The 15,251-nt window shown below is 47.1% G+C and overlaps 1 protein-coding gene across 1 annotated transcript; it reads right to left on the bottom strand.

Annotated features, from left to right (window-relative positions):
* Positions 1–429: 429 nt before the first annotated feature.
* On the bottom strand, positions 430–14,332 carry PCYOX1L (prenylcysteine oxidase 1 like). The gene is made up of 6 exons (XM_006863858.1): positions 14,245–14,332; positions 8,362–8,568; positions 6,590–6,764; positions 4,329–4,540; positions 1,623–1,763; positions 430–1,091 (listed from the first exon to the last, which is right to left on the bottom strand). The coding sequence occupies exons 1-6, from the start codon at positions 14,330–14,332 to the stop codon at positions 430–432; spliced, it is 1,485 nt and encodes a 494-aa protein (XP_006863920.1).
* Positions 14,333–15,251: the final 919 nt, after the last annotated feature.

The following is a 15,251-nucleotide window of genomic DNA, read 5'->3' as shown; positions in this document are numbered from 1 at the left end:
ACCGACTCAACAGCACTTAACAACTGCAAAACAGTAAAGAAACTGCGCCAATAGTTCTTATATTCCCTCTCATACACATTCCTGCCTCCTAAGCAGAAAACAAAGGCAGAGGCAGTTTAAGAAGACGGATTTTTATTCCTTTTTTTTTTTTAAAAAAAAAAGAAAATAAATAAAATGAATACACTGGCTTGGATTTTCTCCCCATCTCTATTCTCCCCCTTTAAGGAAAGAAGCAACCACTGAGGCTCCTTAAGGTAGGCAAGCAGACAGACAGCCACCTGGTCCCACTGGAGAAGATGCTCGACACATGATGGGTCCAAAAGAAGCTCTGCAGGGCAGGCGAGGGCAGCTTGTTCCAATCCTGAGCTGCTGTGGGGTAAGAACCATCTTCAGTATAGGATAGGCATTCCCGGGCTCTCTTTAAAGTCCTCACAGTTCAGTCTTCACCTTGTGCATCAAATCCTTTTGGTCAATCTTGTCTAGGTCCTGGTACCAGCGGTTGTAAGCCAGCAGGGCCACATTTTTAGCAGCTACAGCCATCACCTCCACAGAGCTGGCTGCCCACTCCAGGGCGTTGAGGTAGAAGAGTTGTTCATGAAGTACGAACCGCGGGAGGGTGCTTCGGGAGCCATAGAGGGGGTGGGCCTGCCACTCAGCAGTCTGGACTGAGTAATAGGAACGGAAGAGGGTCTTTAACTGAGTCCGAAAGAGAGGGCTGGGGGACTGCACTCTCCAGACAGCTGCCTCCTGAGGCTGCTTCCGTCGGAAGTTGGCTGAGATGTTGACAGGACAGATGTTGTCCAGTGCACAGAAGAAGTTGGGAAAATCCGTGGTAAGGATGCTGGCAAAGGGGAAAAGTTTGGGGTCAGGGAAGCCAAAGTAGGAAGAGTTGAGGTAGCCATGGACCAAGGAGACAACAGTGGGCTGATAAGAACCCTGGATATCATCAATTGGGGGGTCAAAGCCTTTAAAGGTGAGGTTGCTGCTACTGTTGTCCAGGTGCAGTGGGGTGGCAATGACCACGATGTCGTAGAAATCAGAGCCGTGACCTTCTTCATTCTCATACCCTACCTGGTACAGGGCTTTCCCTTCTGGAAGGGGAGAAGACAGGACACAAGTCAATTTATTTCTTGGCTTCTATCTGTTGACCTCCCATCTGGGCCCACCACTGAAGGCATAATGCCAGGGTATGCTGGTGGAAAGGATTTCCCCATGCTGGCGTGGCTGCTGGGGAGAGCACTGAACTGGAATCAGGAGACCCAGTTCTCATTCTAGTTCTGCTACAGACTAGCTGGGGGTAGGTTGGCCAAGGCTGTGGCTCCAAGTTCTCAGTGGTTAAATGGATGAATTAATGAAATCTTAGTTTGGATACGCACTGGACACTTAATTGCAAGACTGGTGGTTCAAACCCACCAACCACTCCTTGGAAACCCTATACAAAGTCACTGTGAGTCAGAACCAACTCTACAGCACTTAACATTTGAATAGGGACAACAGTGCCCTCTGGTGTCACTCAGCAGGGCTGGGACTTCCTGTTTTCCCAAGAGATCACAAACCAGGTTTACAGGCAGAAAGGCGGTAGAGGTGAAGGGAGGACCAGGCCTCCTGCTCTGTCCACTCACCAGAACTATGCAGGGTCACAGAGGTCACAGTGGCTTGAATCACGTTGGCCTTGGTGAGCCTCAGCAAACCGGAACAAACCAGCTTGTTGCCTCCCTCTACAGACCAAAGGTTGCCTTGGGCCCCTGCTAGGGACATGGCACCTGGGGAAAGTAGGGAAGGTCATGAGTGGGCTCTGAGAACCACTGTGCAGAAGGGTTGGAGAGCCCAGCACCATTCTACATTCTACCTGGGCCTCTCTCACAGGGCAAGGCTCTCCCAACCACGGGCAGAAAGAGACAACAGCCATATAAAGAAATACAATAAAATTCAAAAGGCTATGAAGTGAAAGCATCGTGCTAAGGAAACGAAGCAGTCACCAAAGATCAAACATCATATGGTTCTACTGATAGAAAATATCCAGAGTAGGCAAATCCATAGGGCTAGAAAGCAGATCCGTAGTTGCCTTGGGCTAGAGGCCTGGCAAGTTTGGTGAGGAGGGGGAAGCGATGGCTAAAGGGGATGGAGTTTTTATTTGGGGGGCTGATAAAAATGTTCTAAAATTGACAATGGTGATGGTGGCACAACTCTGTGAATATAGTAAGAATCACTGACTTGTACACTTTAAATGGGTGAGTTGGGTAGTATGTGAATTATATCTCAGTAAAGCAATTTTAAAAAATAAAATGTTACCACAGATACACATCAGACACTGGAAGAGCGAGCAGGGAGGCCCGGCTGAGGGGACACTGGGGCAGGACCTGAAGGATGGGACAGAGCCAACCATGCCAGGAGCCAGAAAAATGGTGTCCCAGGTGCGTGGGAGGCGCATGTTAAACACAAACCTCTTCAATCACTTATTTAACATAAATGCACAGAGGGCCTACTATGGTCCTGGCACTGCTCTAAGTGTCTGGGATGTATCAATGAACAAAAGAGACAAAGATCCCAGCCCTTGTGATGCTTATATTCTAGTGTGGGGAGATAAAATAAGTAATTTAAATAGCTAGAAGACAATGTCTGCTATGGAAAAAAGAAAAAGAAAAAAGGTTCAGGGTTGGGGGACTGAAACTTCTGGGAGCAGGATGTCAGGGGAGCCTTGATGAAAAGAGAACACCCACTCAAAGACATGATGGAGGACCAGAAACTCACTATGACTGTGTCTGGGGGAGGGGGCACTGGTGGCTGCGTGGCAGGACTCTCTCCTTCCATGTGGGAGACCTGGGTTCGATTCCCAGTCAACACACCTCATGTGCAGCTGCCACCTGCCTGTCAAGGGCGGTAGGCGTGTTGCTATGATGCATCGAGTATTTAGACAAAAACCGACTGGGAACAAAGGTCTGGTGATGTACTTCTAAAAACCAGCCAATGAACACCCTATGGATCACACAATTGTTCCACTGTGCATAGGGCCACCTTGAGTCAGAATCAACTTAGCAGCAACAGACTTGGTTCTTTTTGCAGGAGAACACGCCTTGGACGTTTAAGGCACAGTGAGAGGCTAGAGGGGCTGGACTGGTGTGAGCAAACAGGAGAGGTGATGGGGACTAGATCACGTCTGTAGGCCACTGGAAGGGCTGGGTTTTACGTGAATGAAAATGAAAGCCATGATCTATCTTGTTTTAAAAGGATCATCTGACTGATGTGTTGAAAAACAGTTTGAATGGGTAAGGAGGAGGTTGGGTGGGATCAGGGAGACCTGGAGCCCGCTTTCAGGACTTCAGGCGTGGGATGCTGGTGGCTTAGGGTAGAAGCAGTAGTGAGAAACAGTCAATTCTGGATCGATATTGAAGGTAAAGCAAACAGGATTTCTGATAGGTTGGGTAGGAGAGAAAGAAATGAGTCAAGGTTTTGGCTAAAACAACAGGAAGGAAAGGAGATCTTGTTAACTAAGTTGGGGAAGACTATAGGAGGAACAGGTCTAAGGGCAAGGTTGGGTGTTTAGGTTTGGATGGACGGGATCTGAGACACCCAATGAGCCTCCCAGTGAGAGGAAGGGGGAGCAGCTGACTCGGGAGTCTCAAGTTCCAGAGAAAAGGCCTGGGAGTCATTGTTAGAGGGAAGGAATTTAGAGTCTTGTGACTTGATGAGATTGCCAAGGGGGTGCATGTGGTTGAGACGCTAAGAGACCAAGGATTGAGTCCGAGGCCTCCCATGTTATGAGGCTGAGAGAAGAGAAGGAACCAGCCAGGAGGCTGAGAGGGGGCCAGGAAGTCCCTAACAAATTACCCCCACATCACTCAAGGCTCAGAATAGTTGCCATCTCTTGGGAGAAAACTTGGCCCAGCTCCCCCATGGAGATTAGGCTGTGACCCCTCTGTGTGGTCTGTGCTGGAGGATGGTGCATTGTACATAGCCCACCCGCCCCAATAAGGAGCTAGGAAGAGTACGTACTCTAATGGATGGCTACCAGGGACCAATGGCTTCAGAGGGGTTAGTCTTCAAACCAAAAAGTGTATGTACCATCTGACATATACACACATATGAAGGATTATCAGGTAACCAGGAGTGGCAGAAACTCTCAGGATCTGGGTTGCGAGCCTCGCTTTCATGAAGGGGGTAAACACCATCTCTGGCCTTCCCTTGGACGACTGATGCCAGGATCCCATAAGGTTAGGGCCATCAAGTCTTATTGGAAGATGGATGGGCATGAGGTGATGCCAGGGACCCCAGCCCCTCCTGACCACCACAGGGCTGGAGAGTGGGCAGGTCAAGGGCAGGAGGCTCACCGGCAAAAGCAGGCATTGCTGCTGACTGGCCATAGCTGGCCCGCAGGACGGCGGAGACGACATCGTCGATGAAGCGCTGTGTGACGCCCACTTGGAGCAGGGACTCAGCCACGGAGCGCTGGGTCATGTTGACGAAGGCAGACTCCCCCAGAGAGTAGAGCAGTTCCTCCACGCCAGAGAAGGCATAACCGTGGGCCTGGTACTTATAAATCCTGGGAGACACACAGAGCTGGGGCCCTTGTGCAGGACCTTGTGGCTGACCACCCGCTATTGGGACCCCATTTCTGCAGGGCCTGCCAGGGCCCTGCCACCTCCTCTGCAGGTGAAGGGGAGAGAGCAGAAGCTGCTAAGCTCCCCTTGTCCACTCTCTGAAGGGTCACCACAGAGAAAAGGGCGGGTATCCTGAATCCCATTAGGATACCTGGCTTCATATTTGGCTCTGCTGAGTGACAAATACTTCAGCTCTCTGAGCCATGCCCTGCCTGTGGTCAGGAGGGCCTGGGGTCCCTGGCATCACCTCACGCCTTCTCCTCTCCAGCTGAGACTGTAGGCAGATTCCGCTCTGCCTTGACCTCAACACCTGCCTCCTGCCAATTCGAAACTACCAGCTGTTCCACGGGAGAAAGATGAGGCTTTCTGCTCCCGTAAAGATGTATAGCCTCAGAGACCTTGTACAGGGTCGCTATGAGTTGGAACCAACTCCATGGCACATAACTAATGCTAGCCCAAGGGGTCCTCGTGTGGTGCTGTAGGATAAGCACTCAACCATAAGGTCTGTGGTTCAAACTCACTAGCCGCTTCTTGGAAATCCTATACAGGGTCACTATGGATGGGAACCAACTCAACATGCTAGCTCAAAGGAGCCCGTGGTAGTGCTGGGGTATGTGTTGGGCTGCTAACTGCAAAGTTGAATCCACCAGCTGCTCAGTGGGAAAAAGATGAGGCTTTCTGCTCCTGTAAAGATTTACAGGCTTGGAAGCCCTATACAGGGTCATGATGAATCAGAACCGACACAATAGCATACAGTAATGCTGGTCCAATTTGACAGGACTTCTGCAGACTCCCTGAGTCTGTCATCTCATTTCTCCACAACTTGTCCAATCTGATACTTGCCCAGAAACCATCAGCTGATGGACTTCAGACTGGCTGGTCTTTGGGATGTTCCCTGCTCTAGGGCTGCTTTGCAAATATGTTGAGTTTGGGTGATCAACAAGACACCAGGTGAAAGCATCCAGGGAGCAGCTAAAATGTGGGTCTGGAAGTTATGGTAGAAACTAGGGCCTGACCTGACAGGCAGAAGTCATCTCCCCCAAAAGAGAGAAGAACCCAGCTTTATAGGTCTTGATATAATTGACAAGGGATAAAAATATAAGAAAGAAGGGGCCTTTAAGGAGCATCTGGAAAAGATAGGAAGAGCCAAAAAGCACATTAAAAAAAAGTAGGAAGGACATAGTGCCAGAAACTAGGGAAGGAGGGCTGGAGGCCGTGCTTGAGTGTCTGACACTGAAGAAAAGGCAGAAATACGCCAGAGAAGAAGCCTCTTCACCTGGGGTCAGGAAACAATGAGAACCTTCAGTGGGGGGAAAATCGGAACGAATGGATATAGTGAGAATAGACCACTTGTTTTTATTATCTTGAGGTGATGGCCAGAAGACTAGGACCCCAGGAGAGAGAACTGTTGAAGAAAGGTCATTGTTCTAGGTGAGAAAAAACAACAACTAGGGTATAGCAGAGTTGGCAGCTGTGGCCCACAGGGAACGTTTGGTCTACACATGTGTCTGATTGGCTTATAAGATAATGGGCTACCTATGCTGAGTAACTGAATGACTTCACCCTCAAATCTGGATTTCTATTTTGTTCTGAGAATTGGAGCTAGCCCATAATGTCTATATTCCCACATGGTCACAGTTGATGGTAGTGAGCACTGGCCTTGCTGTTCAGGGCACACCACTGTCCCCTGTTCTGTTCTCTTCCACCCAGGATGCTTCACTTCTCAATGTCGCAGCTCAACACCAGGGGGGCAACCGGGTTTGAAACCCAGTTAGCAGAGGGAAAGAGGATGCAGAGTGACAAAGCTTGAAAGACAATCCCTGTACCAAACAAGTGCATTCTTCACGAGAATGACTTGCTGAGCTTGGACTGAGTTGTGGTGGGCTCCCAAGTCAGCAAATACCTTTTCCTTATTGACCATTTAGTCATTATGGTTTCTTCCCAGCCTAGTCCTCCCTTCCCACCCTCCCCACAGCTCCACCCAGCCTCACCTCATGAACTTCTCCATGACCTCCTCTACCCACATCTGCAGCCTCAGGAAGCTGATGCCGTAGTGCCACCAAAGGCGAAAGAGATTCAGCAGGTACCAGTCGGTCTCCTCCAGCACAAAATGTTCCCCACCAAAGATGGCGCTTCTGCCTACCACCTCACGCCGGTGCCTCAGCCCTGAGGAGACAAGAAGGAAGCCCTTATGCCCTCTTCAAAGGTTCTTCCACCCAGGATACCTGGTAGTATCGTAAACTGAAACTCAGGGCCTTGCTGATGGATACAAGCAGATTGTTCCATGAAAGAAAACAGTCTGTATGGTTCATTTGTGTTGCTTGTTTATAAACAGTAAACAAATACACTAGGAAAATATCTGGCCGGTAGCCACCATAGACATGAATATTAAAAGAATGTAGCACTTGCTACTTTTTTCAATGGTGACCCACTCATCTGTGAGAAAGGGAAATTCAGGTGTCATCTCAGAATGTCCAGGATTTGGTCTGAGGAGGCCCTGGTCCCAAGACTAAGTGAGAAATAGTCATAGCTCTGTACAGCCATGCAGCTCTCCTCAATATATACAAGCAGCGGGGCTCACTCAATCTTACTTTGTCCTCTAACAGCCTGAGAGAAGGCAGACAGGTATTACTGTTCTCAATTAAAGATGGGGAAACCAAGGCTTAGAGGGGATATGACCTGTCCTACCCCAAATTACAGGTCTTGTTTTTTCTTTCTTTCCCTCCCAATCCTGTCCCTAAGCTACTAAGTTCCATTTCCCAGAGACAACCAGGAAGTACATTTTTTGAGCATCCTTCCTGAGATATTTTGTGTACATCTATAATTTTTTCTCTCTACACCCCCACATTCATAAGTACTTTTCTGTACTGTAACAATACACTGTGTCTTTGAGTATACTGCTATATACTGGACACACAGGGCTTCCTCATGCTAGCTATTGAATGTTGTATTGCATGTTATTGTTATGTACCGTGGAGTCGGTTCTGACTCATAGCAACCCTGTACAGGGTTTCTGAGTCTGTAAATCTTTACAGGAGCAGAAAGCCTCATCTTTCTCCTGTGGAACAGCTGGCAGTTTTGAACTGCTGACCTTGCGGTTCACAGCCCAATTTGTAACCACTATGCTACCAGAGCTCCTGTATGGTGTCCCATATTTCTTTAACCCTAGGGGTGGGCAGGTAGGATATTTCAGACTTTTAGCTAATACAGCCAATGCTGCAATGAATAAACTTGTATGTCTGCCACTTTGCACATGTACATCTGTAGGATCATTTCTGAGAAGTGGAATTTTTAAGTCAAACAGGATGTGTATTTGTGGTTTTAAAAGATGCTCTTGGGTTTGAATCTGAGTTCACTCACTTATTAACTCATGGCCTTGGCCAATGTATGTACAGTTTCTGAGCCTCAGTTCCCTTAGCAAGAGATAATACCCATCTTGAAGGCTGGTAGGGAGGATTAGAGATAATGCCTATATACCACCTAGATGGTACCAAGTACCCAGCCAGCCCATGGCACATGGAAGTCATATGGCCACAACAATTGAAAGGGAAAGAAACTGGCCTGAAATCAAACCTGAATTCTAATCCCGGCTCTGCAACTAACTCACTGTGCAACCTCAGGCAAGTTCTTTCCCCTCTCTGGTCTCAGCTGCTCCATCTGTAAAACGAGGAGATTGATCTATATGACCTTTCAGCCTTGACCACCCAGGTCGTCTGGGAATGGGTGGAGGCTGCCGCCAGCCGGGCCTGCACTGCACACTCACCCAGCAGCTTGACGAAATCCTGCATGTGCAGGCTCAGCGAGTGGAAGGAGGCGGCCCCGCTCTCGTAGTGCTGCTTGTTGACGGAGATGGTGGCCAGGCGGCCACCCACGGTCCCCTTCTCATACACGTCGATCTGCACTCGGGGCCCAAAGTGCTGCTGGAGGAAATGGGCTACAGCAGAGCCCCCAATTCCAGCCCCAACCACAGCTGTCAGCAGGCCCGGAAGGCAGGGAAGGAGAGACAGACAGAGTGAGACAGTAAGAGACTGCAGGTGGCACCTTAGTCCTCACCTGGTCGTTCCCTGACATTCCAGTTACACACAAAAAAGAGGTTTACAGACTGGGTTTTTAGTAAAGTTACTAATAGAAAACAATGGTCAACAAAAAACTGCCGCTTATGATAAGCACTGGAGTCCTGGTGTAGAACTGTGGGCTAATGCGCTGGACTGCAAAGTCAGTTTGAATGAACCACAAGGTCGGAGGTTCAAGTCCACCACCCGCTCCTTGGAAACCCTATACAAGTTCGCTATGAGTCAGAACTGATTCAATGACACTTAACAACAACAGTGATAAGCACTGGACTGTGAACCACAGGTCTGTGTTTTGAGACCACCAGCCGATCCTAGGGAGAAAGATAAGAGTGTCTGCTCTTTTTCAGGATTTAAAGCCTCAGTAATCCCATATAGGGTCGCTATGAGTTGGAACCGACTCAACAGCACTTAACAACAATCTGGAAACTATAGGGCTTCTGAGGAACAGCTGGTAGGTTTGAACTGCCAACTTTGCTGCTAGCAGTCCAACGCTTATCCTACAGTGCCACACTTGTTGTTGTTGTTAAGTGCCGTCGAGTCGGTTTCGACCCATAGTGACCCTGAACAGGGTTCCCGAGGCTGTAAATCTTTACGGGAGCAGATCGCCTCATCTTTCTCCCGCGGAGCAACTGGTAGTTTCGAACTGCTGACCTTGTGGTTCGCAACCCAATTCGTAACCACTACGCTACCAGAGCTCCCTACAGTGCCACACTAGGACTCCAAAATAACTATAACTCTCATTTTATAAAGACACATCTTAGCAGTAAAAGAGCAAGGAAAGAATCTCAAAATTCAGGATGGTTGTTTCAGATATATACAAAACTCATTACAATGTAAATTTGCTTTGCAAACTTTCAAACCACACTAAAATGCAAACAAAAAAAGAGAATACATAAAAACAAATAAAACTTATACACCGTGCCTATTTTTCTAATTTAAGTATGAATTAATAAAAACTGTATTCACCAGCCAGTACCATTTGGTGGTTCAGTGTTTAGAAATTACTATTCAATCCATCCACCCTAAAAGACCAAATCCATTGCCACTGAGCTGATTCTGACTCATGGTGCCCCCATGTGATAGAACAGAACTGAGGTTCACTAGGTTATCTTGGCTGGAATCTTTACAGAAACAGATTTCCAGGCCTTTCTTCTGTGGTGCAATTGGGTAGGTTCAAACCACTAACCTTTTGGTTAGTAGCTCAGAACAAACCATTTGGGCCACCCACCATACTACTTAATCCAGAGGTCCTGTGGGCCAAATCCAGCCAGAAGTCTGCTTTGGTCAATTCCTTTTTTTTTACTCATTGTCTATGCCTTGCTGCTTGGTAAAATGGAGTAGCTACAACAGAAATTATATGACCTACAAAGCCTAAAATAAGGAGCTCTGGCAGCATAGTGGTTACGAATCAGGCTGCTAACCTCAGGGTCAGCAGTTTGAAACTAATAGCTGTTATGCAGGAGAAAGATGAGGCTTTCTGCTCCCGTAAAGATTTACAGCCTCGGAAACCCTGTACAGGGTTGCTGAGTCGGAACCAACTCCACGGCACATAAACACCACCACATAGCAAAACAAGAGTCCTGGTGTGGCGCTATGAGTTAACACGCCAGACTGCAAAGCTGTCTGAACTGCTAGGTGGGTGGTTCAAGCTCACCAGCTGCTCCTCGGAAACTCTATACAGGGTCGCTATGTGTCGAAACCAACTCGACGGCACTTCACAACAACAAAGACTAAAATACTTACTATTTACAGGAAAAGTTTGTCTAGTCCAACTTAGCACCTGACACAATCATTTCTACATCTGTGTTAGTCAAAGCTGGAATACATCCTGGGATGGAATACTGACTACTTTATGGGTAGTCTATCTGCATTTGGACTCTGGGTATGAAGTTTCAGTTTGTTGAGGTCTTTTTTAGGTCCTATCATTCACTGTCTTTATCTATGTCCACCACCCTCTTCCTATTACTTACAAACATAGTTACGGATGCCATAGATACTCTCACCCAAGTCACTGATAAGAATATCTCACTGGAGAAGGCTCTGAGGTGCTACACGAAGGTAGTCCAGGCAGAATCTACTCTTTACATAGCAATGTTAAAGAACAGAAAGCAATCTAGAAGATGACTGTTTAAGCATATCCCTGCAAGGTCTGATATTGGGGTCACTACACCCCCAGAATCCTAGCAGGTGCAAGCTGAAAGAATAAGCCACTTCCTCCACCTCAGGATTCACAAAGCCACTTCTAAGAATGCCCTGAAACTTGGTGTAGCTACTATACCAATGTGTTCTCCTTCCCCTCCATTTGCAAGCAGAGTTGCAAATCACTCATTTACCCAGAGGAACTGAGATCACAAGGGAAGGAGAAGACATCACTTCATTGTGATCCAACTCATCCAACACACTTTCTCTGACACTCACTCTGGTCCCGAGGCCTCTGTCCCCAGGAGCCCAGGCAGGGAGTGAGCAGACTCATGCACAATCAGCTCTGCCAACCTGTAGTGAAGTTCAACACCAGCAAATTCTAAACAGGAAGCAATGAGTTTTGTCTATGAAGGTGTGAGGCAAAGACGTCACAGGAAGTAACGTTTGATCAAGGCGCTGAAGGACAATATGGTTTCTGCCAGTGAGAAGAAACATGGAGAAACACATGAGCAAGGGAAGTATGTGGAATGGAACTGTGGGTAGATTTAAACGGTCAAGGTATCATACTGGGGCATTTAGATTAGCTCTCCAGAGTCCAAGGTTTGAAGTCATTCTGACAGAAAGCTCTTCATTCTTGTTGTAGGTAGAGTTTGTACCTCTAAGGGTGAGCAAGGGCTGAGGAAAATTGAGAAAGCTAAATGGCAGCTTGCCATTGCCCTGGATGAGTCTTGGGATGAGGTAGCAGGGCCAGCTGGAATGACGCAAAGAGTAAATCTCGCACTACGAGTAATAATCCTGCAGGGATGAGGCCTAGCCCTTCTCCCAATGGTCAGCGGGGAAGTACACTATCCTGTTACCTGCTACCACTGTTGTTAGGTGCCATCAAGTTAGTCCCAACTCATATCTACCCTATGTACAACAGAATGAAACACTGCCCCGTCCTATGCCACCCAAACAATCCGTGTTATGTTTGAGTTCATTGCTGCTGCCACTGTGTCAATCCATCTTGTTGGAGTCTTCCTCTTATTTAACGAGTCTCCATTTTACTACCAAGCATGATGTTCTTTTTCCAGGGACTGGTCCCTCCTGATGTCTGAAATATGAGAGACAAAGTCTTGTTATCATGGCTTCTAAGGAGTATTCTGGCTGCACTTCTTCCAAAACAGATGTATTTGTTCTTCTGGCAGTCCATGGTACTTTCAATAGTCTTCTGCAACACCATAATTCAAATGCTTCAATTTTTTGGCAGTTTTCCTTATTCATTGTCCAAATTTCACATGAATAGAGGTGATTGAAAATACCACAGCTTGGATCAAGTGCACCTTGGTTCTCACATTCCCAATAGCTGGGGGAAAGTGTGCTATTCTGCTGCCTGCTCCAATGGGATGGGGCATCAGGATTGGAGGCGGGCTCACTAAGAACCTGAAATATGACACAACCTTGCTTGCTGAAAACAAACAAGATTTGAAGCACTTACTAATGAAGATCAAACACTATAGCCTTTAGCATGTATTATAATCGAACATTAAGAAAACAAACATCCCCACAAAAGACCAGTAAGTATCATCAGGATGTTGTTGTTTTTAAGTGCTGTTGAGTCGGTTCAGACCCATAGCAATCCTGCATAGGGTTTTTGAGGAGCAGCTGGTGAGCTTGAATCACTGAACTTACAGTTCAAACGTCTGTGTATTCAAGTGCATTAACCCACAGCACACCAGGACTCTGACCATCAGGATAAACACAGATAATATTGAAATTGTCAAGGATTTCATTTTACTTGGATCCACAATCAATGCCCATGGAAGCAATCCCATGACATATTACATTTGGGCAAATGTCTTGTCCTACAAAAGACCTCTGTAAAGTGTCAAAGAGCAAAGATCATTATGAGGATTAAGATAAACTTGACCCAAGTCATGGTATTTTCAGTTGCCTCAAATGCATGCAAAACTTGACAATGAATACGTAAAACCAAAGAAAACTTGATGCATTCAAATTATGGTATTGGAGAAGAATACTAAATATGAGGGTGCTTAAAGCTTGCTTATGGAAAAATGGAATTAAAAAGTAATCCTTTCCAAGAACTTTTGAAGTTCCCTCATATACCATGAACTGCCAACAGAATGAATAAATCTCTTTTGAAAAAAATTCAGCCAGAATGCTCCTTGGAAGGGCGAATGGTATCAAGAGGAACGAGTCCCTGAAGAAAGACATCATGCTTGGTAAAGTACAGGGTCAGTGAAAAAGAGGAAGACCCTCAAAGAGACAGATTAACCCATTGGCTGCAACAATGGGCTCAGACATAACAATGATGGAATAGATGGCATAGGACTGGGCAGTGTTTCATTCAGTTGTACATAGGGTAGCTGTGAGTTGGAACTGACTTGACTGCATCTAATGATAACATGATGGACTCCTGGTGTGGCGCTATAGGATGAGCACTGGACTGTGAAGCAAAAGGTTGATGGTTCAAATCCACCATCAATATGAGTCAGAATCGACTTGTTGGCAATGAACAACAACGATAACATGACATAAGTTATGTCATAAGTTATGTCATGTTATGGCAGAAATGTCCTGATGACTGAAATTTAATTGCAATACATCAAAATACCCCATAGATGGATTACTGGAGTCATAGAATGATTGAGAAATACGTGATAAAGCAAACACAGTAACTTTTGTTAACGGTTGATGTAGTAAATACTATAGAAATCTTTCAACTTTACTGTATACTTGAAAAATTTCAAAATAAAACACTGGGAAAACACACAAATAATCAACAAAAGGATTCTTGCAAAAATGTTTCTCACTGTCATTCTGCAAATCTTTTGGCAACAGACCTATCACAGGCTCTGTCTCTGATAAGGCTATGTCTTTTACTCATTCTGCTGATAGGTTACTCCTAGGAAGCTCTCCCAAGTTACAACGCCTGAGGTGAAGTGTCGGTCTTGGTATTAATGGCACATTCTCTGCCACAGCACACTACGTCCCTGCGTCCCTGCACGGTGCAATCTACCCCCGGGGAAGAACTATGATGCACTATGGCCAGCTAGAGATGGATCTCAATAAACCTTTGTAAGTGACACTGCCCAGACGACTTCCTGTGTGTCAATGGGACACCTAGCAAGCGGTCATGTCCATTACATACGCTCAATTAGTGATCCCTGGACGTTTAGGTGACACCTATGGCCAATCCCACCCAAGCCCCTTTTCGGTTCCAGATAGCTCTCTTCACATCCCATGCTTTCCTCCCCATCAGCACCTTCCCCACCATCTTCTTCCTTTCCTAGTGCGAATCTTCTCCAACCACCCAGTTCCTCTCCTAAGACCCCTCCCTCGCCCAGCTGTCCTTCCCTTCCCCCATTCAGCAGCTGAACATCCTTTTTCCGCCCAGCCCTCCCAGCCATTCCATCCCGTCCTCCCCGCACCGATTTTGCCAGGTGAGGCATCTCCGCCTGCAGCAGCGGCGGAGAAAAGCGCGGCCAGAGCGGCGAGGAGCTGGGCAGCTCGAGCCATGGCGGGCGGCGACGGGGTTAACCCTCGCTGGTTGGTGATCAACTCACCGCCCCGCCCCGGTGCCCGCTGGTCGTTCCGCCTTCCAGTCTTGTTGGTTACAGCCTTTCATTGGACTAACAGCCATCTCTCTACATCACCGGGCCCTCATTAGCTAACTCTCTCTCTAGGAAGGATTCATCATTGGCAGCTCCTTCGTCCCGCCTCCCGGGTGCAGGATCCCCATTTGCTGGTTCGTCCTAGCTCTGGCGCAGGTGTGCTTGCTTCGGCTTCACAGCATCAGGACCAGGGCCCAGTTTGCTGGCTTCTAAAGTCCTATCTCTGCGAGTTACCCTCTGTAATGTGTCTTCTCTATGTTTCACTAAGTTTCCACTCTTAAAAAACGGAGAAACAATCCCTGTTCTAGCCATCTATGTGGCTGTGACGATCACGTGAGACAAGGGATGTGTAATAGTTGTGCGTGCCTGCAAGAGTTGGAAAATGCTGACCAAACATGTAGTCAGGGTGGCTAGACGCTGCCTTATGCTGATGCTGAGACAAGTCCAGATCTCTGCGAGGTTGCTGTTAGTTAGGCGGATTTACAGTTTCTATCTTTACTGGTAGCGTAGTGGTTACGAAGCCGGCTGCGAACTTCAGGGTCAGCAGTTCGAAACCAACAGCTGTTCCGCGGGAGAAAGATGAGGCGTTCTGCTCCCGTAAAGATTTACAGCCTCGGAAACCCTGTATAGGGTCATTATGAGTCGGCACTTAACATCTTTACCCTATGCTTGTTAAAAATCAAAAGAGAAGAGTTTCAGCCAATGTTTTCCGAAATCCTTTAAGAAATCACAGTTCTGTGTGACTAAGTTACAACATTGTGAGGGGCAGATAGATACCTTCTGGCAAAAAAATTTGGGGATTGAGTTTCAGGATAAAGAAGGGA

Source organism: Chrysochloris asiatica, unplaced genomic scaffold, assembly GCF_000296735.1.
Source record: "Chrysochloris asiatica unplaced genomic scaffold, ChrAsi1.0 scaffold00057, whole genome shotgun sequence".
In the NCBI taxonomy this organism is placed as follows: Eukaryota; Metazoa; Chordata; class Mammalia; order Afrosoricida; family Chrysochloridae; genus Chrysochloris; species Chrysochloris asiatica.
Note: the sequence above shows the minus strand (reverse complement) of the source record. Positions and strands in the feature narration are given on the sequence as shown.